Source organism: Mustela nigripes, chromosome 6, assembly GCF_022355385.1.
Source record: "Mustela nigripes isolate SB6536 chromosome 6, MUSNIG.SB6536, whole genome shotgun sequence".
NCBI classification, from domain to species: Eukaryota; Metazoa; Chordata; class Mammalia; order Carnivora; family Mustelidae; genus Mustela; species Mustela nigripes.
In genome coordinates, this window is record NC_081562.1 from 91269607 (window position 1) to 91294477 (window position 24871).

At 43.9% G+C, this 24871-nt stretch overlaps 2 protein-coding genes and 1 pseudogene across 2 annotated transcripts; all 3 read left to right on the top strand.

The window, feature by feature from the left end:
- Positions 1-1309: 1309 nt before the first annotated feature.
- On the top strand, positions 1310-4120 carry LOC132020378 (olfactory receptor 2AP1-like). Its single transcript, XM_059404537.1, has 2 exons — positions 1310-1347; positions 3151-4120. The coding sequence occupies exons 1-2, from the start codon at positions 1310-1312 to the stop codon at positions 4118-4120; spliced, it is 1008 nt and encodes a 335-aa protein (XP_059260520.1).
- A 762-nt stretch (positions 4121-4882) lies between these two features.
- On the top strand, positions 4883-11017 carry LOC132020379 (son of sevenless homolog 1-like; annotated as a pseudogene).
- An 11640-nt stretch (positions 11018-22657) lies between these two features.
- On the top strand, positions 22658-23596 carry LOC132020380 (olfactory receptor 10P1). The gene has a single exon (XM_059404538.1). It carries the CDS (start codon positions 22658-22660, stop codon positions 23594-23596), a length of 939 nt encoding a protein of 312 aa, XP_059260521.1.
- The last annotated feature ends 1275 nt before the right edge of the window (positions 23597-24871 follow it).

Consider the following 24871-nt stretch of genomic DNA (forward strand, 5'->3'; position numbering starts at 1 on the left):
ATTATTAATTGTATATCCCATCAGTGAAAATTTTCAAGTGAAGTTGAGGAAATATCACCAATATATGTGTGTATATTAATTAATTTTTAAATTATTTACATGTAGTGATATATAAATGCATAGTTTATGCTTTAAAACATACATAGAACACATTTTTTCACAAAATATAATTGCCTGACAATGTTACATTAGTTTTGAGTAAGGCCTGAAACCATAAAACTCCTAAAAGAAAACATAGGTAATAACATCTTAGGGGTCTCAGCAACATTTTTCTGGAGAAAGAGAATTTTTTCCTTTCTTTATTTTTGTTAAGAATACTCTATACTCGTTTTTTTAAGATTTTATTTATTTATTTTCAGAGAGAGAGAGAAAGTACAAGCTGGGGGAGTGGCAGGCAGAGAGAGAAAAGGAGAAGCAAACTCCCTGCTGAGCCAGGAGCCCATTACGGAACTCCATCCCAGTCCCCTGGGATCATGACCGGAGCCAAAGGCAGCCACTTAACTGACTAAGCCACCCAGGCATCCCTGGAGAAACAGAATTTTTTAATGAGCTAAAACTAAGTTCCATAGTTTATCAACTTCCAGACATCCGTTTCAATATCTCTGAAATTCGAAGACTTCTGATGATCAATGATATTTGAGCAGAAGGTCACTGTCTAATTGGGGTAGCATCTTTCCTAATAGCACATAAAATAATAGTGTAATTCACGTTGAACTGTACCTTAAATTTTATGAAATATATTGAACTAGATGGCTCTAATATCTCCTTCCCATAATCAGTCATCTGGCACACCCCACAATGTGGGTGCCCTCCACATTTAAAGAGCAATGAGGGGGACCAAGGCGATCTTGGCCATTGGTCACAAATGAAAAGAAGTGAGAAAAAAATCCCTCATAAGAATTCCATAGATTTCCCCCAGAAAACAATCTCTTTTCTACTCATAATACAATGGGCCTGAGAGCCTCAGAGAATCTGATCAAGGCAAGGAAACATCAAGAGGCTTGCACTTATTTTTTAGATTATTTACTATTATTATTTTTTAGATTCTCAGCATGGCCCTGAGCCAATAGTTAATTTCTACTAGGTTTACTTTTCTTATCAAAGCTGGTGCAAACCATCCTAACAATCTTCACTGGTAACTATACATGCCAGGGATCAGTATGAGAAAGTGGTCTGAGCGCCTGAACAGACATTTTTCCAAAGATGACATACAGATAGCCAACAAATACATGAAGAGATGCCAGCATCACTAATCATCAGGTAAATGCAAATCAAAGCCACAATGATATATCACCTTGCATCCGTCAGGATGTCTATTATCAAGAAGACAACAGGTAACAACTTCTGGTGAGGATGCAGAGAAAAGAGAACCCTTGTGTGCTATTGACAGAAATGTAAACTGGCACAGCCACTATGGAAAACAGTGTAGAGGTTCCTCAAGAAATTAAGAACAGAACTACCATGTGACCCAGCAATCCCACTTCTGGGTATACATCCAAAGGAAGCAAAATCATTACCTCAAAAAGATACCTGTATTCTTTGCAGCATTATTCACAGTGGCCAAGGTATGGGAAAAAACCTAGCTGTCCATCAATGGATGAATGGAAATGAAAACATAATATAAATAGATATAGATAGATACAGAGATAGATATAGATACATGATGAAATATTACTCAGCCTCCAAGAAAAGGAAGTGCTGCCATTTGCAATAGCACAGATGAACATGGAGGCCATTATGCTAAGTGAAATAAGCCAGACAGAGAAAAACAAATACTGTATGATATCTTTTACATATGGAATCTAAATAAAAAGTTAAACTCTTGGAAACAGAGTAGAATGGAGGTTACCATGGTGGGGGGAATGAGTGAGAAGGTTGGTAAAAGGGTACAAGCTTTCTGTTATAAGATGAATAAGGTCTGAGGGTCTAATGTATAGTATAGTGACTATGGTTGATAATACTACATTGTATAATTGAAATTTCCTAAGAGACTATAACTTAAATGTTGTCACCAAAAAAGAGAAGAAGAAAAAAGGTTACTATGTGAAGTGATGCATGTGCTAATTAACTGTGTGGGGGGAGTCCTTTCACAATACACACATACATCAAGTCATCACATTGTATACTTTAAATATCTTACAACTTTATTTGTAAATTATACTGCAACAAAGCTGGTGGGGGAGGAAAGGAGTCTGAGTAAAAATAAGCAAGATACTCTAGATGCAAACGTCAGACAATTTTTTTAAAGATTGATTGACTGATTGATTGATGATTTTAGAGAGGGGGCAGGGAGAAGGGGCAAAGGAGGAGAGAGTCTGAAGCAGACTCCCACTAAGTGAAGAGCCTGATGAGGGGCTCGATCTCACAACCCTAAGATCACGACCTGAGCTGAAACCAAGAATCAGACCCTTAATCAACTGCACCAGCCAGGCACCACCAGACAATTTTTAATAAGGGTTCACCATAAGCAAACAGCAAGGCGAGCGAAAAACCCTTCTTATTCCAAAATTCATGCTACATATGTGAGCCATGCCTTAGGAAGTAGAAGATTTTGTTGTGAATACAGATCTGAGAAAGCCAGTGCATCTACAAAGGAAGGAAAGGTAAGTGCTGAGATACACAGATGAACAAAAAACAGTCCCTGAGCTCAAGGTGTCTGTGGTCTGGTGGGGAAGACAAACTCTATCCCACATCACTGACTCTACAAAAATATAACAGAGGCACAAACCATGTGTTAGCCGGGGCTTGGAGAAAGCAGGTGACTCAGCCTACGGCTTCCAGGAAAGGCTCCACAGAAGAGGTCACCCCTAGGCTGGATCTTGGAGGATGAACAGGTGTCTGCCAGTTCTAAGGAGAACTAGGGAAACAGCAGAGAATTCTTTGTAGCCATTATCAGAGGAAATAAAAGCCAAGAATAAAAGAAAGAATAGAGGAAGGGAAGAAGGAAGGGAGAGGAGAAAGTCACTGACATTCAATAATTCCTCAAAGATTCTGAAAGAGGTGACTTTTCTGACTAGAGAAGTGTCTCCAGAAACTTCGGCCCCACTTCCCTTAATCCATAGAGAGACAGTGCACAGGCAAAGGAGTGATGGACGTTGGGAGAAATTTTTCTCTTCTTCATCCTAATTTCTGATGCTCCTATCCTCCCAGGCTTGCACGTTTGTGGAAAGGGCTGTGGTCCACCATAGCCAATAGGACCATAGTGACTGAGTTCTTCCTCCAAGGCCTGACAGACACCAAAGAGCTTCAGGTGGCAGTTTTTCTGCTCCTGCTGCTCGCCTACCTCGTGACTGTCTCTGGAAACCTGGTTGTCATCAGCCTGACATTGCTGGACACCCGCTTGCAAACCCCGATGTACTTCTTCCTCCGGAATCTGTCCTGCCTGGAAATTTGGTTCCAGACCGTCATCGTGCCCAAGATGTTGCTCAACATTGCCACAGGGACCAAGACCATTAGTTTTGCTGGCTGCATCACTCAGGACTTTTTCCATATCTTCCTGGGGGCTACAGAGTTCCTCCTCCTCACAGCCATGGCCTACGACTGGTACATCGCCATCTGCCAGCCCCTCCGCTACCCCATCCTCATGAGCAACAGAGTCTGCACGCAGCTTATCCTCACCTGCTGGCTGGCAGGGTTCTCCTTCATCATCGTGCCTGTCATCCTGACCAGTCAGCTTCCATTCTGTGACACCCACATCAACCACTTCTTCTGTGACTATACACCTCTCATGGAGGTGGTGTGCAGCGGACCACAGGTGTTAGAGATGGTGGCCTTCACCCTGGCTGTGGTGGCTCTGGTCAGCACTCTGGTGCTGATCACCATATCCTATGTCCAGATCATCCGAACAATCATCAGGATCCCCTCTGTCCAGGAGAGAAAGAAAGCTTTCTCTACCTGTTCCTCCCACATTATTGTGGTCACCATGTGCTATGGCAGCTGCTTCTTTATGTACATAAAGCCCTCTCCAGGCAAGGGGGTTGATTTCAACAAAGGAGTGTCTCTAATCAATACAATTATTGCCCCCCTCTTGAATCCCTTCATCTATACTCTCAGGAACCAACAAGTTAAGCAAGTAGTGAAAGACCTGATCAGGAAAATGGGTTGGCTCCAAAATAAATGACAGCCCTAACAAGGCTCTTTCCAGGGAAACATGACTCTCCTCAGAGCCCAAATACTACAAAAAGTATTTTCAAGGTTAAGCTTTCATGAATAGTCCTCTTCAAAATCCTTAAAGCTTTTCCAGCTCCCACCCATTCCCTCATCCCAAAAGTCACTTGCATATTCTAGGTATTTGTTATGGCAGGTCCCCACTTCCAGGTACCAAAATCTGTATTGATTACCTATTGTCAAATAACAAGTTACCCACAAAACTCAGTAGCTTAAAACAACAAATGATCATTATCTCATAGTTTCAGTGGGCCAGAATCTGGCTGATTAGCTGGGTAACTCGGACTTAAGGTGATTCATAAGGTTGTAGACAAGCTGTCAACCAGAGCTGTGGCCTCATCTGAAGGCATGACTGAGGGGGCATGTGCTTCCAAGTTCACTCACTTGGTTGTTGGTGGAACTACCCCTATGGGACAAAAACCAATGCTCCTTGTGTGATCAGGGAAGGAGGGAAAGCAAAAGAAGATGTGGAAAATATATTGTAAAATCTTGTCACCTGAGGGGTGACTGTGAAAACCATTGAAACATCAAGTGTCCCATGCTCAGGCTATTGAACACGATGGCCTGGTAGAAACAGGATCCCATGATCCCCAGTGGCATCCCATGATCCCCAGTAGCAGGGCACAAGTGAGGAGCTAGGAAAGAATGTAATCCCAGTTCCCCCTTTCTGCACCTGGTGACCGCCAGCCCAAACTTCCAGTTCCCCCCTTACCCCATGAATGCCTCCCTGTGTGCCGGCATGTAGGAGAGGGTGCAGATCTACTCTACAGCTTCAGGATATTTGCCATCCCTTGGTACTCCTTTCCTACACTTGCAGGCATCTGTCCTTGCTTTTCTGATAAATAAATAAATAAATAATAAAATAAAAGCTATGTGCAGGATTCAGCTGCTGCTGCTCTCCCTCGCAGTGGCATCCCGGCACGGCTGCTCAGATTGGTGTTTGAGAACTTTATTTCAGTGCAAGATGAAGAACAGTGGGTAGGACTGGGGCATGAGTCTGAACAGGGACCACTTAAAACACAGCAGTATCTAAATGCTCCTCTGTATGGGGAGGCAGCTCTGAAACTCCAGGAAGACAGGCTCTGAAGGAGACATTGAGGGGAAATTTGAGCTGCACACACCGTCCCAGACTCCATCATACTCCAGCAAGACTTGCAGCACTTAGGCCGCACTCACCCTCCTAACCTTTCCCCAAGCCCCTCACACCCAGCCCATCACATTCACCCCAATGTCAGCCTGCTTTTCCTCTGCTTCCAAGATAGCATGATCCCAAAGATACATGAGGCCCTAAGACAAGCTTGTTGGGGTTTCAACCTGGCCCTCAGGGCTGTTCAGAAATCCATTTTCTCACCTCTGAAATCCCTGACAAATGTCCCTGTGTGATAATATTTCTCTCATATCATCCCTGCCCTTTCCCACTTTTTTCCTTTGGTGAGCTTATCACCTGCTTTTCTGGAAAGGATGAAGTTGTGCAGCCTAAGCTCAGAAATACCCTCTCCTTTCAACTCAGCACACCTCAGGGCCTGCATCCGCTTTCTCATCCTTGCCCCTCTCTCAGAGAAGAAGGGATCCTGGATCTCTATTACCTCAAAAGACATAACACGGGGCATTGGGGCATTAAAAAGAATACAAACTCTCAAGCTAAGCAGGCCTGTATTTCTTCTGCTGCTGCTCTCTAGTTAGGCAGCCTTGAACAAGATACTTTGTCTCTCTGAGCCTTGGTTTCCTTTTCTAAAAGATGGTCTGCAATAGAAATCATTTGATGCTCCAGCCCATTTCTTGCTCCACCAACCCCTTAGAGCTGGTCCTTCACCCCAGAATTGAGTCCCTATTGCCTTTGTACGCCCATTTCCCCCAAGCTGCTTCTCTTGTGGTAATAGGGAGAAACACCTCCTCTGAGAGGCATTGGTTCCCCAAACTAGTGCCAAATCATTCCCATTTATATCTGTGGCACCACCATCCCTTCAGTCTTTAGAGCTAGACATCTTGAAGTCATCACTGACTCTTCCCTGTAATCTGTCACCCACCCCTACTGTCTCCTCCCTCAAAAGGGTTCTCAGATTCACTCTCTCCCTGTATTTCAACACTCAGCACACAAGCCACATGTCAAATATGACCAACTATCAGAGACTGCAAGAGATGCTCTCACATTCTTCACTTCCCTACCACCATTCTCTTTGGTACTACCCTCCCACATGGACTCTGGCTTTGGCCATGTGGCTTGTTTCACACATTGTGACAGAAGCAAACAGAATGCAAGCAGAAATTCAAAAAACCCTGGGAACTCTCTGACTGCCATGTGAACAAGTCTGGGTTATCCTCTAGATGTTAAAAGACCCAAGACCTCCTTGCCACCATTGTCTTTACTATTATTTACTAATAATCACACACACACACATACACACGTGCGCGCGGGCATGCACACACACACACACCCTGCCCAGGTGGCCAGCAACCAACTGGCAGTGCATGAATGAGCCCATCAAAAACCAAGAGAAGTACCACTCAACTGAACCCAGCCCAAGTTGCCAACCCACAGAATCATGAACCAAATAAATGTGGTTATTATAAGCCACTAAGTATTTGAGTGGTTTATTATTCAACAAAAATTAACCAGTACACCAAGCAAAGGTAAATATATATGGTAAACACATACTGCTGCCTGGTTAAGGATCCAAGATTAAGAAGTGAGTTCAAGGGATGCCTGGGTGGCTCAGTTGGTTGGACAACTGCCTGCGGCTCAGGTCATGATCTCGGAGTCCTGGGATCGAGTCCCGCATCGGGCTCCCAGCTCCACGGGGAGTCTGCTTCTCTCTCTGCCCTTCTCCTCACTCATGCTCTCTCTCCTCTCTCTTAAATAAATAAATAAAATCTTTAAAAAAAAAAAAAAAAAAAAGAAGTGAGTTCAAGTTGGCTTGGTTAGGTCAGGAAAGAGAACTACATCTCTTCTCATCTCTATAGTTGCAGGCCAGAGAAAGTTACCAAGAAATAGGCCGTAAAGCAAACTGAGGCAAAATTATTTACTTCTCTTTTGGGGCATTCCATGTCCTTCTCCCAGGTAATGTGGCCCCTAAAGTAAGACTCAAATAGGGATGTTACCCCAGTAGACTTTGAAAGTCTTATCCCAAGAAGCCTGATTTGAACATTCTCTGTGTGCAATGAGTTTCCCAGAAAACTCAGAAGCCACCTGGAGCCTCAAGTCCCCACACTCCTGTCAGGAGCATTTCTAGGACACCCTTTTCCAGGATCTCTGTCCCCAGAGAAAAAAAGTCTCATACGAAGGCCATGGTCTACACGAGAGAGACCCAGAGCTCCCCAGGCTATGTGTCTTCTTCTCAGAAGCTGCGGGAAACAGTCAGACAGGAAGACGATGTGCTGATTCACTCACTTCTCAGCCCAGATCAGTCTTAATTGAATGTATCCCTTTCCTTTCTCCAAACCCAGTAAAGACACAATTTATGAGCCAAGTCCAAAGCAGGCAAATGCTCCGCATGCACACATTTTGTTCTCATCTCAAGCCCCAGCACATTGTATCAGTACCTCATAAATGCATTACACCTTCCACATTGAGGTTATCAGGATGTGAAGGTAACTCTTTTGTGAGGCCTCCCACTGAAACAGGAATGCGGAGAGAGAGTGAAGACCCAGAAAGCCACTTAAAACGTGTACCTGCTGAAGAAACCAGATTCTCAAGGCAGGGAACCAGAGACAATCTGGTAAATGGCTCTCTCTAGTGGGATTTTCTATTTTTACAATGTCACACACACCACAGTTTAGGAAACTCAGAGGATTTAAGTTCTCAAACAATGGAATCACTGTCCCAGGAATGATCTAAACAAACACCTCCCTCCATTAAGGATTTTTGTTGTGTTGTGTTGTGTTGTTTGTTTTGTTTTAGAAAATGTCAACTACAGTGGCTGGCACAAAACTGACCAACCCTAACCAATATAACTTAGTCAAACTTTAATTTATGGATTAATTTTTATCACTGCTATGCCCCATATGGGTGTGATCAGGTTATGTAAGGCATTGTGAGCTACTTTTTACTGTTCTTAATGCCTGCTCCTTTTAATAGCTGTTGATTTGGAGGGCATTCTCCCTGTGATGCAGATACTTTTGTGTGTAATTTGGTTAAAACTAATTTAATAAAAATTAATTAAAAGCTGTGTTTATGGAGTTAATAAACTCATCTAGGCATTTTCAGTGCCTTGCTTTAATAACTAAACATTAACAAGTCAGATCTAGGGAAATGTCTGCCCATAGGGAATTTAAAAATTTAAGTGATGCAGTGGTATTAGTAGGATGATTTTTTAAATTGTTGAGTAGTTCTTTCTAATCTGTTAGAGTTATGAATTATGGGGGGGTTTATTTTAAGCCTTAGTTAAATGTATTTTTATTTTAACTTTAATTAAAGAAAATACCAGATCTAGGGAGATCCCTGTCTATGAAAACTTTATTAATTTAAGTATCATGTTGGTGTTAATGGGAAAGATTAATTAAATGGTTGAGTAGGTTTTCTGATCTACCAGGACTAAGAATTAAATATTGTTGGTTTAGAACACTGAAGCAGAGTACTCACAGATTAAGGAATTCTGTTTAGATACAATTCCCAATAGCCATCTAAGGACTCTCAATAAAAATTAAAAGACCAAAGTAAAATCCTCAAAGAAAATAGTCGGAATTGAGTACACATCTGCTGTCTGCTCTTGCTGTATAGCTCAAACAGGGAAAACAGTGACATGGAGTTTTTTCTTCCTTTCTAATAACAGGTGCCAAGTCTTTCTATGAGGGGAAGGAGAGGGTGGAGCTCTGTACTGCTCTAACTTTTCATTCTGCTTTAATATGTGCACAGTCACCTCTGTGCTTATCCTAGATGAGACAGCACCTTCTAGGGGTCAGAGACTGGAGGAAGGGGGTGAAGGTGGAAGGAAGGAAGGAAGAAAAGGGGAAAATAAAAGAGAAGAAGGGAAGGAAGTGGGGAAAATAGAAAGAAAGAAGGGAGACAGAAACACTGATCTTGAAAGTGTTATTTACAAATACATTTTCAAGTGTTCAAGGAATGGGTTCTGCAAAATTACTTCCTACTTAGGAATATCCTTCTAAATATAAATTTTTTAAAAACTTTATAGAGACTTAAGATTTTATTTGTAAAGATGTAAAAAAAATTTTTTGAAACTTCTATTTAGAAGATGATGTGGAAAAAGCAGAACCCTCTTACACTGCTGATGGGAATGCAAGCTGGTGCAGTCAATCTAGAAAACAGTATGGCAGTTCCTCAAGAAGTTAAAAACAGGGGTACCTGGGTGGCTCAGTGGGTTAAAGCCTCTGCCTTCAGCTTGGGTCATGATCCCAGGGTCCTGGGATCGAGCCCCACATTGAGCCCCACATTGAGCCCCGTGGCTCGCTCTCCGCTCAGCGGGAAGCCTGCTTCTCTTCCTCTCTCTCTCTGCCTGCCTCTCTGCCTACTTGTGATCTCTGGCTGTCAAATAAATAAATAAAATCTTTTTTAAAATAAATAAATAAAATAAAAACAGAGCTACCCTATGACCCAACAACTCCACTACTAAGTATTCACCCCCAAGATACAGATATAATGAAAAGAAAGGGCACATCCACCCCAGTGTTCATAGCAGCAAGGTGCACAATAGCCAAATTGTGGAAGGAGCCAAGATGTCCTTCAATGGATAAAGATGTGTCTCATACATAAAATGGAATATTACTCAGCCATTAGGAAGGATGAATACCCACCATTTGCATCAACATGGATGGAACTAGAGGGGATTATGCTAAGTGAAACCAGTCAAGCAGAGAAAGACAATTATCATATGGTTTCTTTCACTCATTTGTGGAACATTGGGAATAGCTCCGAGGACCAAAGGGGAAGGGAGGGAAAACTGAATGGGAAGAATTCAGAGAGGGAGACAAACCATGAGAGACTCTTGACTCCAGAAAACAAACTGAGGGTCACAGAAAGGGGGGGGGGGGTAAGGAATGTAGTACCTGGGTGATGGGTATTAAGAAAGACACATGTGGTGATGAGCACCAGATGTTATACGCAACTAATGAATCATTAAACACTACATCAAAGACTAATGAGATATTATATGTTGGCCAATTGAACATTTAAAAAAAAAAAAGATGAATATACGGGCAGCTGCTGCCATACGAGTTTTTCAGAGAGGACAACACATCCAAGTGGTGGGGGCTGCTGGTGCTGGTGCTGAAAACCATCCAGGGGCAAATTCCCCGGATTCTTGAGTCTAGTGATGATGCTCTTCCATATGTTGAAGAATTAATCTTAAAATTATTAAATTTGCTACACCAAGCTCTGCCCCAAAGTGTTCAAAAAAGTTTCCTTCATCCAGTTATTATTAAGAGGGCAATAGCAGATGCCCAATTGACAATTGAAAAGAGGAAGTGAAGAAATCCTTTATCTCTCCCAGTAGAAAAAATTCATCCTTTATTAAAGGAAGTCATAGTTTATAAAATTGACCTCTGGGTTTCTGTTTACATAGTAGCAGTATTAGAAGACATTTCTGCAGACATTTTAAAGCTGGTAGGGAATTATGTACAAAATACAGGGCATTATGAAATTACAAAGCAAGATATTAAAGTGGTAATGTGTGCTGATAAGGTATTAGTGGACATGTTTCATCAAGAGGTAGATAGAAGATATATTATCTTTAACTGATGAAGAGCCTTCCACCTCAAGAGAGCAAACTTATTATGATTTGGTAAAAGCATTTATGGCAGAAATTCAACAGTACATAAGGGAACTAAATCTAATTTAAAAGTTTTTAGAGAGCCCTTTGTCCCCAATTCAAAATTGTTTTCAGCTAACGTATTATAGTTGTGTAACCATACATTCCATGTGTGGTTAATTTTACATGACTACTCAAATTTGAATGTGTAGAGTTCATGATTGCTAATTTGACAAATTTTTTAAGTTGTGGGAATTAATTCATAGTGACTATGATCTCAAAGTTTTTACAACAGGTTCAATAAATTAAACATTAAAATTAAAAAAACAAAAAAAAAATAGAAGATGAACATATGAATGTGCTCAGACAGGATGGAGAGAGAGAGACAGAAAGTGGGAGAGGAGAGATCTGCAGCAGAGTTTAAGCTGAAAAGCGACAAGACACTCCTGTTTGTCTCTGTTAAAAAGGAATTTTTTTTTAATTTTATTTATCTTTTGGAGAGAGAGAACAAGCCAGAGAGCACAAGCATGGGGAGCGGCAGAGGGAAACAGGAAGCAGAACCCAACATGGGGCCCAATTCCAGGACCCTGGGATCATGCCATGAACCAAAGGCAGACACTTAACAGATTGAGTCACCAGATGCCCCTGTTAAAAAAGTAATTTTAAAGAGTTTATAATGATGCATTAGAAACATTTTAACAATTGCAGCATTCCCAGCTAGTGTTTATGTAAGAGAGTTTTCTATTTACATTGCTAACACTGCAAGCACTTTAGCAAAACACTGAGGTAAAAGCCTTGAGTTACACAGATATGATCCGAAATGAGCATCATGAAAAAGAATGTGCATGCTGGCTGTTGTCAGCCAGAAGAAAGTTTCTGTTCCATTCAAGGCAACCACCTGTGAACAACCATATTAACCGATGGTCAGGATGATTTTTTTAAGCAATTTACAACCGAACATGATAGTTTGTTATTGTGTGTTATACTTTGATTACCTTTTATTGTGTTGAACTATTTTTTAGGAAATTGGAGAATTAGAGTCAACATTATCACATATTTTTTCTCATTTAAAATGATGAGAAATAAGTTCCCAAGCAGCACTTTCACCCAGAACATCCGTTTTTCGTGAACAGATTATTGATCGTAAAGAGGAAATGATCATGTAAAGATTCAGCTATCTCAACAATAGCATTGGTATCTTGAAGATAATGGAATAATACCTTCAAAATTCTTTTTTAAAAAATAATTAATTAATTACTTAATCACACCTTGACTACTATACCCAGCCAATGCTCAATCAAGCACATTAGAATAAAGAATGTTCATTTATTCTTCTTCTACCCACTTAAGCCTCCATGTATTGCATGTGGCATTGTGGGCTCCAAAACTATGTCTCTTTAAAATAAAACCAACAACCTTGAATTGCCTTTAAAGCCAAAAAAAAAAAAAAAAAAAAAAAAAGAATGTTCAGGTGTGAAAAGTCCCAAAAACTATATTTCTTGTCCACCACCCAACAATACCTGAGGCTACTGGAGAATATACCCCATTCAAACTCAGAAAGAAAAAGACCTTGGATCCGGGAAGCAGGAGCTCCAATTCAAAAGAGAGTGAAAGGCATTCCCAGCCATCCCCAGATGGAAGCTGTACATCAGGCTGAGAAAAACAGTCCAGGGGATTCTGTAGACAGTCTCTTCCACATAGCACACCCTGGGTACATCACAGACACCCACAGGCCCGTTACACTCCAGCTGCACAGGACATGTCTATACCCGCTATCTGACCACATCACCCTCCCAGCACAGACACTACACACACGACAGGCTCCATTCCCAGAGCCAGTGACAAAGGGTAATCTTAGACATTCTTTCTCAGGTCCCAAGTTGAAGAAAAGATTGTCTTTCTTGTTACAAATTCCAAACGGCTTCCTGTTGACATCAAGTCAGACGTCCTCTGCCCCTGTGGGGCCAACCTTCCCTCAGGAGCCTCTACTTCACCCCTCGTCCAAGAGGGCCACCTCCTGCCTTCACAGGCCCCCTTGCCACCCAGTTAATCCAGCCCGCCAGCCACACCCCCAGCTACCCGTCCTCTGCCCACGTGGTCAGTCATCCATCCCTTTATGGACTCATCTATTTGGCAATCCATCTGTCCGGCAATCCATCTGTCCACCTGTCTGTTCTGAACTTGTCAGATTAGTTTTCAGATACACAAAGAACCTTACTACGAACCCCTCTCTAGGGAGCTCTCTGCAAATGAGGCAGGAATTTCACCTCGGGAGCAGAGAACCAGTTTCTGTCCTTAGGCCCAGGGGAACTGGGGCACACCGCCGGGCATCACACAAAATCCTCCTGGGGTCCCTGCACCCAGAACCTGGGACACTGGTCTCCTGACCCAGCAGAGGCAGCTCTGAGCTGTCAGTACATAAACTGGGCCAGATCCACCGAGAACAAAGAGAAACCTAAGGAAGACGCAGCTCCAACTGGCAGGTGGCAGGTTTACCACTCGAGCAAACTTACCTACAGGTTGGTCTCCAATAGCCGCTAAATACGTTGATTTCGGCTCCCGCCCACCAGAATCATAGAAGTTGGTATGAAGGACTTAACCTGGTTCGGTAATGAACACCATCCAGAAGGTCTCAACAATACCTTGTCCCCTCAATATTACGTCCTTGAAAATGGCTCCCCACAGTGGGAGGAACCCACATTCAAAGGACAGGAGAGGGGATAAGGAGTCCTCGATTGCGCAGATGCGGCCCTGGGCTCAACCCGAGGTCATATCCTCCCAATGACCTCCTCCTGCACTGCACGCCTGGGGACCAGCTCTTACAATCTTGCATGCCCCACTCTCCGTCTTCTGCAATACGCCCTGAGCAGGCAGCAAAGGGCTTTCCTGGTGTGACAGTGCCACGTTGGGTGGCTACCTGGATGCATGGGACTTAGGTGTCACAGAGCAATATAGGCACATGCAAGAAAAAAACCAAGATTCACAGAATGACTCCCAAAATAAGGACCACTTTTTTCCACTCAGAGTCCCCTAATCTGAATCACTCACTGATTCATTAAGTCCCTTAGTTGGGAGGTTGGATCACTCAGGGCATCACTTGTGTCCTCATGTGATTTAATAAAGAGGGTCCATCAGCAGACTCATGAACACACACATTCTGTTTGGATAAAAGCACAGGTGACTCTTTTCAAAGCTGTAATAATGTCCAAGGTCATTCTATTTCAGAACACAACTTTTCTCATTAGAGACATTTCAGTGTTCAAGAAAGACATTTTTGGCTGGCTATCATTTAAGGCTTGCTGAGCGAATTTAGTAAGGGCTTCTGTGGGTGCTATACCATCCTCCAAACCAACGCAGGGGGGGGACAATGACAGTGCATACACAATAGGAGCAGTGGAAAAGCAAATGTGCCTACACAATAGGACCAGTGGAAAAGCAAATGTGCCCATCTTTCCTTGAGACGAGGGCAGGTGGCAGCCTTAGAAACTTGGCCCGATAGGGTACTTACCATACATGCTGGCCAGAGACGGCAGCCTTGGGGAGATGGGCAAAAAATAGGTGAAGGGGAGTGGGAGGTACAGGCTTCCGTTTATGGAATGAATAAGTCACAGGGATGAAAGGTACAGCATAAGGGATATAGTCAATAGTATCGTAACAGCAATGTGTGGTGACCGACGGCAGCCATGCTTGTGGCGAGCCCAGCATAACAGAGAGATGTTCAATCGCTCTGTTGTACCCCTGAAGCTAATTTAACACTGTGTGTCCACTATACTCCAATGTTTAAAAAAATTGAAATTGAAACTAAGAAATTCTTAGACAAGTAAGAGCTGTAAGGGAGTTTGAGGACTGTCATCTTTAGCTCTCTTGACTGCAGGAGACAGAAAGAGTTGCTCTGCTATGAAAGAGGTGAAATGGAATTGAATGCGTCCTCCGTAACACCTGTCAGAGCATCTCTGCGAAGCTACCAACCCGCGGCTCTTCCAAGCTCTGAAGCAACAGCTTTGAATGAAACAAAGTGCCTTCCTGCACATACCAAACTTCCCAGTGGGGGGAGACACACACTAAACACCCAAACAAACAAAAACACCAAAGATTACAGTTCTGCCTGGGATATGAAATAGGACGATCGGGGTATGGTGCTGCAATACCTAGGGCAGTTTGGAAAGTCTTTTTAAAGAAATGAAATATGAGCGGAGACATGATAATGAGAAGGCACCTGTGGAAGATGTAGGGCAAAACCTCTCGACAGAGGGAACAGCAAGCATGAAGAACCCGAAGTATGGTTAAGGACAAGGACGAAGGCTAGTGTGGCAGGAGCGTAGTGGAAGGGAAACAAGGGCAGGGTATGGTAAAATGTAGGTTTCATTGTTACTTCTCCACTAGGATGAGGGCAACAGATCAGAAGACAATTCCCACTGAAGAGATAGTTTGTTACTCACAGTTCCCAAGAGGAGGGCATGCTGCTTCACACAGGGCCACATGGAGAAGCACCAGGGTAGATCAGCAGGGAGTGAGAGGTCCTGTGGACAAAAGCCTGTATTGTGATTTTCAAGGGAAGGAACAGGCAAGGCATAGGCTAGACAAGTTTCAGTTTACCTAGTTTGGGTAATTTCAGCCAGTTCTAGATTTAGGGGCTGTCTCGAGTTGTCTGGCACCTGAATCTGGGATGATTAGGTCCCAGGAATATGTGGGCCTAGAGTGTTAGAACCCAATAAAGGTAGTGACAGAGGGTACAGCCTCTGGATTGTTGGTCTGCATATGAGAGGCACATTTCTAGATGAGTCATTGGTTATCTCTAGGAATTAGCTGACCCTGGGAGGGGCAGTCTAGCCAGGATGAGTAAGGTTCCAGATGTCAAAACATCAGAATAAAAAGACATGCTTAATATGCAGGCACCGAATCATCAGCATCTTATAAATCAAGGGAAGGACTTTGCAGTTTACTCTATCTATTTATTCTATCTAAACAGAAGTTACTGTTGCTGGAGGATTTAAGGGAAAGGAATGGTATCATCAACTTACACTTGGAGAAAATCATACTGGCTGGGTAGAGGCAATGGAGAACAGGCTGGCCCTAGGGAGGGACAGTTTGCTGGACTAAGATTCTAGCCATGGAGATGATGAGATGGTTGGGATTACATTTTGGAGGCAGAACTGACAGAAGTTGCTGAGAAGTTGAATGTGGAGTGTTAAATGAATTAAAGTGGAGGGCTAGATTTTTGATCTGAGCAACTGGGAGGGAACAGCTCCCTTGCTGGGATGAGGAAGCTCAGATGAACAATAAGAGTTCTACACAGTAAGTTTGAGTTGCTCTGAGACATCAAAAAGGAGATACTCAACTATATATACAAAGAGAAGTCAGAGTCAAAGATATGTGCTTGGGAGTCCCAGAAGTTAAAAATTAAAATATTTTAAGAAGAAGAGCGAACCAAATACCATTGAGAGATTGAGATAAAGACTGAAAATTAGCCAGTGGATTTGACAAAACAGGATTGTCAGTGGTTTTAGTAAGATTCAGTGGAGTTGTAAGGACAAACACAGAAAACAGGAGATAAGAAGTGGAAAAGAGGGCGCCTGGGTGGCTCAGTGGGTTAAGCCACTACCTTCAGCTCAGGTCATGATCTCAGGGTCCTGGGATCGAGTCCCGCATCAGGCTTTCTGCTCAGCGGGGAGCCTGCTTCCCTTCTCTCTCTGCCTGCCTCTCTGCCTGCTTGTGATCTCTCTCTGTCAAATAAATAAATAAAATCTTTAAAAAAAAAAAAAAAGAAGAAGAAGAAGAAGAAGAAGAAGTGGAAAAGAAGCCAGTGTCCACTAGAGGCATCAGAAGTTGAGGGACTGGCCGGGGCTATTCCAGGTAATACCTTTCTTCTACCCCTGAACTTCAACACCCTTCCCAGACTGAAAACATTCAGAATGCTTACTCTCTGTTTAATGGCACCACTAAGAATGTCTGCAGTGACACAAGAGACCTGGAGATTGATGGAAATCCTGTCCTCCCTGGGCAACCAGACAGGCAATGTCTTCACTGGAACACTTTCATCTAAAAAAGAAAACTAAGAATGGAGATTAATGTGGCTAAATCATTTTCACTATAGTTAACTTCTAGAATTTTCCAGAAGTTTCCACATTTAACTCGAAGCCAAGACTTCGTGCAGATGAATGAATGACCCATTGGAGAGTCTAGACATATCAGAGGGAGACCCTCAAATCTAATGCAGTCTGTGAACAAGGAGACCCTAAATGAGTGAGAAGGTAAAAGTTAGACAGGTGAGAGAACAAGGTGTGAGGAAAGGGAAGAGGACCCAGTTTGGCCAAGAGAAATAAGATCAAGGAGAGATGAGAGGATACAGTAGACACTGGGGACCCAGACAGAATCACCTGGCCCATGACACTACCTCAGCTCAGAGTCACCTAGGGAAATGCGAAGAGTCAGGGCCTCCTAGATCCCAAAGGGGTGAAGACATAACAGCAGCTGGAGAATATCTACGGGCACCACAGAGGTTGAGACTTCCAAGAGGGGAAGGAAGAGCAGAGCCCAAGTCTGTGCCCAGCAGCTCTTACATCTCTCCCAGGTATGTGCCCCTACACAGTGCTGGGCAGCCTTGGTCCTTCTCTGACAAGGCTAGACCCTGCCAAGGGTAGAAAGAGAAGAGGAACAGAGGGCCTTAGAATCTCTCTGTGTGCTGGTAGCCAACACCTGTCCCTGGGCACTGGAGAAAAGAATCCAGCTGAAGTTTCCCGAATCCTTACCATTGCATTTGCAAAGGTGTGATTCGGGGGCCACCACACTGACTGGACAGGGAGAAGGAATGAGAAAGGGAAGGGATGGGGATCTGGACAACTTCTCCCAGATAAAACTTCATATAATACAGCAAGGCAAGTGTGTATATTCTCAGACTACGCAAACTTTTCAATGTGTGATGAGGTGTGTATGGCGAAGAGGTGGAAATGAGGCAGTGGGCATCAAGCGTATGCAAGTCTGTGGGATCACAAGTGGTAGGTAAATCAGGTGGGCATGCATAGTCTCCAGACTGTCTATGGTCAATGCCTTATGAAAACTTAAGACATTCTTTCCCAGGTTCCTGTTAATGGTCCCCATCCACAGAGCTGCTCACATCCTCCTTTGCTGCCCTGTTTCCTCCCTAACACACACACACACACACACACACACACACACACACACACAAACCCATCTGCAACTCCCGTTATTAATGTTTCAGGCAGAAAAAAAAAGTCTGAAAGAACAAAGATAAGTTGTCTGGCTATGCTTCCCAAGACCTCCCTGACTTCATAAAGGCAGTCCTCCCCCCACTTCCCATATCCTTCTGTGGGTTCCAAAAATCCCAGCTCCCTTGCCCCTAAGATATCAGATCTACCCCTAAAGAACTACTATCCATTCCTGCCCCCTTTTGAGAGCCTCACCTCCTGGACTTAGGGCTCTCTAGGCTAACCAGTCATACAGCCAAACAGCTGCACCTTTGTCCCTTCACCTTCTGTCCATCTAGCCAGATAACACAAGTTATCTGTTGCTCCATCCACAGACCACTTACCTGATTGATTTATCCAGCTGCCTATGTCACCAAGACTTACAGAAAGCTTTGGGGGTGAGAGGTTCTGTTTTCAAATGAGTGTCAGGGAGGAGAGAATGGGAAGTTGTTTGATGGGTATAGAGTTTTAGTTCTGCAGGATGAGAAAGTTCTGGAGATTCGTTGCATAGCAAAGTGAATATACTTAATATACTTTCTTTTGCTTCTTTTTTTATCATTTTATTTTATTTCTTTTCAGTGTGCGATGTGAATGTACTTAACACTACTAAACCATACACTAACAAGTGGTTAAGATGGTAAATTTTATGTTATGTGTTTTTACCACAGTTAAAAATATTTTTTTTTAAAAAAAGGCATCTGGGTGGCTCAGTCAGTTAAGCATCTGCTTTGGCTAAAGTCATGATCTCAGGGTCCTGGGATTGAGCCCCTGCTCAGCGGGGAGTCTGCTTCTCTCTCTCTCTCTCTCTACCTGTGCCCCTCCCTTGCTTATTTTCTCTCTCTCTCTCTCTCTCTGGTAAATAAATAAAAATCTTAAAAAAAAAAAAAGAGAGAGAGAGAGAGAGCACCTCAGCCCCTCTCTATGATCCAAAAAAGCTCTCTGTCCTTCTCTTTTTCCCTCTATGGGAGAATTTGAAGAAAATAAGAGTGGCCTCAGGGCCAGTATCTCTCTGAAGATTGTCCCAACTGTGTCAGGATGTGCTGGAGATAAGAGAAGTTAAGAGGGAAATTATCACAGGCAGACGGCAAACTGGGGAGATGGAGCTGGGATAGAGCAGGGAAGAGAGAGGGTAAATTAAGGAAGGAGAAACTTATCTCTCTCCCTCCACAGATGATATTTTGGGGTGAAATGTAATTAGAGGACTGAACCAAAGAGATGCTCATGGTGTGGCAAAGATGAGGTGACGGGGGCGCGTGGGTTGCTCAGAGGGTTAAAGCCTCTGCCTTCAGCTCAAGTCATGATCCCAGGGTCCTGGGATCGAGGCCCATCTTGGGCTCTCTGCTCAGCAGAGAGCCTGCTTCCCTTCCTCTCTCTCTCTGCCTACTTGTGATCTCTGTCTTTCAAATAAATAAGTAAAATCTTAAAAAAAAAAAAAAGATGAGCTGATGATGGTGGGAGAGACTTGATGAGGAAAGACAGGATGAAGAAGAATCCCAGCTTTACTCGGGGAAGGAAGGCTGGCATGGCCACTTGCGTTCAGTTAAAAGAAATCCAAAAGTACATATTACATGTCAAGACATGTATGGACAAAAAGATGTTCATACCTTTAGCCAATTACCACTCTTAGAAATTTTTCCTAAGGGAATAAGTTAACAGAAACAAAATGAGACAATACACAAAGATATTGTTTCCATCATTATCTAAAAGAACAAATACACCCAGTAGAAGAATTTAAGTGCAAGAGTATATGAAGTGTTGGTTAAATGGTGGTGGAGAAATTCAACAGACTGCTAAAGAACTTTGAAATAAGATCACTCAGAAGGGCACCTGGGTGGCTCAGTCGGTTAAGCGTCTGCCTTCCACTCAGGTCATGATCCCAGAGTGCTGGGATAGAGTCCTGCTTCGGGCTCCCTGCTCAGCAGGGAGTCTACTTCTCTCTCTGTCCCCCACTCGTGCTTTCTCTCTCACACAAACATACAAAAGTAAATAAATAAAATCTTTAAAAAAAAATCACAGAGCAAAATGCTTCAAGCAAACATTAAAAAGGAAATGGAAAAGGGCACCTGACAGACTCAGCCAGAAGAGCACACAACTCCTGATCTCGGGGTCGTTAGCTCAAGCCCTACATTGGGCATAAGGATTACTTAAATAAATAAAAACCTTTAAAAAAAAAAAAAGGAAAGGAAAAAGACTATGATTACAAGCATGTAAAATAGGTTTGCGGTGAGATAAAGACTTGAGGGTAATATACAAGAAAGAGAAGAAATTAACTCAGGTGCGGAAATCATAGACGACTTTACTCCAAATATTTCTTAAGTATTTTAATTGCAAAAATAACATTTTTTTAATTTGAAAATAACAAGATTTCTTCCATACATTATTATTAGTGGTGTGAGCCTCTGAAGGGTTGACTCAGAAATTACTTCTGTCCAAACCCACTAGATGGAGTTTATCTCCCAGAAGTGTAGGGTAAGGCTGTCGGCCTTGCTGGAGATACTGTGGGCATGATGGTTGAAACCTCAGGCTGCAAGTTAGTTTTCTGGTTCTGCCAGGTTCTGTCGGCAATTTAAATTCTCAGAGTTCTGGTTCCTTCTCTGCAATGATGAGATAACAACTAGTACTAGAGCTGTTATGAAGGCCCCTGAGATAGGGCACAATGCCCAGCATACAGTAATCTCTAAGTGTAAGCTGTAGAGTAAATGACATAAGGCAAAAAAAAAAAAAAAATACAGTAAGCAGACAAACTGGCAGTGGGAGGAAGATTGGGTCTATGAGCAATATGCAGAAAGCATGAGACTCTCCTGCCTAACATTTGAGATGTCCGGGCTAATCTCATGTGTGGGGTGAACATGGGTGATAAGGCCCTGCAAATGCTGGGAACCCAGACTTCTACAAGACTTGAGCCAGTGTCCTGTCTGTCTCACTGGCTGCCTAACTTGAGGCAGATCACTTCATCTTTTTGTTCATGAGTTCCCCCATCTTTGTAAGTAGGATTCATTCATTTATCTAATAAATATTCAGCAGAGCGCTTGGCATGTGCAAGATCTCCTGTTATCCAGCAATTAAACTTCCTTTATGACAGCAGAGAGATGATTAAAAGCACAGACTCTGGTTATTAGGTGGGGCTGGGTTCAAACCCCAACATCCTCCATTACTAGATGAGTGACTTCGAGAAAGGTATTAATGCTCTTTGGGCTTCCATTTGCTCATCTGTAAAATGGAGAAACTTTCTATGTCATAGTGTGATTGTGAAGATCCAGTGATTTCGAGAATGTTAAGCCCTCTGGCATGGCGCCTGGCAAGGACCAGGCACTTGGAAAGCACCCACAGCTGTTAAAACAGGTGGCCCCCTATTACTTCCCCAACTGTCCCGCAGGACCTTACGGTGGAGACTGCACTAGAAAGGGCTGGGAGCCAGACACAACTAATGACTCACAAGAACACAGAGGAAGGTGTTATCTTCAAATGGGGGAAGAGCTATCTGGAGCAAGAGGGGGTGACACATTCTGTAAAATGCTAAAAATTTAGCCAAGACAAATATAATGAAAGACCCATCCTACAAGCAGAGGAGGCCAAAGTTAGATGCAGCTAGCGCCAAAGATGGTCAGCTCCCCATCACTGCAGATGTGCCCACAGACACTGCCCAGCATCCCATGAAGATGTTGATAAGCCTGGAGCCATGCTAAAAAATATAACATTTATTGACACATAGAATACCAAAATGCCACAGGTAATCATTTCTGACCTTGAGGCGCAGAGAAGCTGCCTTAGGGGAGGTGGAATTTGACTTGAGCTTGACGGATGAGCAGGATTTTAACAGAATGCCTAGAAACATTCTCTGCAGGGGCACACTCTGTGTAAAAGCTTGAGAGACCAGCTAGCATGCTAAAACAGAGTAGCTGGTGTAGCTCAACACAGAGTAGCTCAACACAGAGACCCAGATAAGAGGAAGCCAAATAGAGTGTGGCCTATCCCTGGCCCCTCCCTTCACAGGACACAGGCTGAAACCCAGTGATCTGTGACAGGAGGCCTGATAGAATCCCAAGGCATGATACAATTAGGCAATATTATCACAATCCCGTCATTGCATGGCATTCTAAATCCACAGCCCACCATGGTGATTATCACATACTAGCTTAGGACAGTCCCTGGCTGAACCCACGATACAGGTGCTACATTGTCTCTTTCAGGCTGGGGGTTCAGTCCAGGAAAAACAAAGGGGCTTAGGACATAGCACTGCTCTATCTCCACTCCAAAGAAAGACCCAAAGTACAGGGGTCTCTCCGCCTGGGAATTAGGCCCTTCACCAAGGCTCAGAGCATTGGGAACAGTGGGAAATGCAGCAAATTTGGAGCCAAGAAACCTTGGTTCAAGTCCCAGGCCTGCAACTCCCTTGGTATTACTTCAGCAAATTATTTACCTCCTCCAAGACAAAATGGAATCCTCCATAAAGTAGAGACCCTAATTCTCTCCGTTGATTCCAAAGGGACTGTATGAGAAGTGCTTTACTTAATTACAGACATGCTGCTTTTTTCTGTATAAATATCTCTTCCTTGGTTGTGCCGTAGGTTCTGGCCTGAAGTTATGGCTGAGGAAAATCGGACTCTGCCTGAATTTCTCCTTCTAGGATTCTCTGATCTCCGGGCCCTGCAGGGCCCCCTGTTCTGGGTGGTGCTTCTGTTCTACCTCGTCACCTTGCTGGGTAACTCTATGATCATCCTCCTCACACAGGTCAGCCCGGCCCTGCACTCCCCCATGTACTTCTTCCTGCGTCACCTCTCAGTGCTGGAGCTCCTGTACACCACGGACATCGTGCCCCGGACCCTGGCTGACCTGGCCTCCCAACAGCCCCGGGCCATCTCCTTCCCGAGCTGTGTAGCCCAGATGTATGTCTTCATTGTCCTGGGCATTTCAGAGTGCTGCCTGCTCACAGCCATGGCCTATGACCGCTATGCCGCCATCTGCCGGCCCCTGCACTATTCCACCCTCATGAGCTGGAGGGCCTGCATGGCTATGGTGGCTGTCTCCTGGCTCATGGGCGTCATCACAGCCACCACCCACTCATCCCTCATCTTCACTCTCCCTTTCCCCAGCCGCCCCATCATCCCACACTTCCTCTGTGACATCCTGCCAGTACTGAGGCTGGCGAGTGCTGGAAAGCACAGGAGTGAAATCTCTGTGGTGACAGCCACTGTGGTCTTCATCATGGTCCCCTTCTCTCTGATCGTCGCCTCTTATGCCCGCATCCTGGGGGTCATCCTGGCAATGGCCTCTACCCAGAGCCGCCGCAAGGTCTTCTCCACCTGCTCCTCCCATCTGCTCGTGGTCTGCCTCTTCTTTGGAACAGCCAGCATCACCTACATCCGGCCCCGGGCAGGCTCTTCTGTCACCATGAACCGCATCCTCAGCCTCTTCTACACAGTCATCACGCCCATGCTCAACCCTATCATCTATACCCTTCGGAACAAGGAGGTGGCAGGCGCCCTGCACCACATGGCCAAGAGGCAGGTCTCCTCACTCTGAAGGGACCCGGGGATGTCTGCTCACTCACCAACTCCTCCTTCTCCTTCAGGTGCTGGATTTAAACCCCAGCTGAACAGAAACCATGCAGGCCCTCCAAGAAATAAGGCTCCCTGGCAGAAATTGTTGGAATTAAAAACAGATAGATCTGTATCTTACCTCCTGTCCCACACCCCAGGCTCACTATTAGAGCATGGGTGATTAGGACAAGATAGAATGGAAGGAAATGCTGCTCACAAGGAAGAACATTTATGGGGAAGAGTATCTTCTAGATTGCTCTGGATCCCTGAGCAAGGTGATTGCTGTGTCTATACCAGTGGTGAGAAGTCTGTGTCAGTTATGAAGACAAATGTCTATAAAACTGACACTAACTCAGTTGCCTACCCAGTGCCCATGAAGAAGTTTGCCTGGCTCTTTGATCTAGTTTTCTCCCAGAAACACACTATAGTTTTATGCTCTGGGGCCTTTTAGAAGAGAGAGAGCTATTCTCCCTTGGAATATTCCACATAAATATTTAAATTTCTTCCCTGTCTTTCTCCACCCTTGATTTCTGACATCATCCATAACGGGTGATAGGATGTCCAGCCTGACAAGAGGATCTCCCTGGATTCCTTGTTTCCCTTCCAGTGTGCACCATCAGCTTGATCCCATACCTCCTTCACCAGCATCTCAGACTGGGTGAAGGTCTCAGGCCATCTTGGAGAGGACCTAGAGAGTAAACATTTAACGTTCATTTTGGTCACCTAGCATTTGACCCTCTTTTGACATCTGGAGAATTCTCCTCTTGAGAAGTCCGCCGGGCAGAGAAACCCTCTGTGCAGCTGAGAACTCTTCCCAGCCCTCCTAGGGTTCCTAGTTCCTTGTTCCACTTAGTTCCCCCAATAAAGGTACCCATGCCTGACTTAGTAGCTGGTGCCCACAAGAGGCAAGGAGCAGCACTTTTTTCCTGGAGGACAGCAAAGAAAGCTGCAACAGCAAGTTTCTGGCATAGAAGCGGCATCTGGTCCCTGGTGGCAGCCCCAAGTAGCACTTTTTGTCAGCTGACCAGGTCATGTCTGGAAGTTACTCCTAGAAGCTTAGCCTCTAGCATGGTCCTCATCCCTCTATATTTTGTTAATCAATTATTCTGTTTTTTTTTCATCCAGGCAGCTTCTGTCTTTGTCAAGAATTTTGAGTGATGCATTAAAAAAAATATTTTTTGACTGATGCAATCACTTAGAAGGCTGGAGGCATCAGAGGGAAAACCTTAATCCTGGTGTACTGTACGAGGAATAAAAT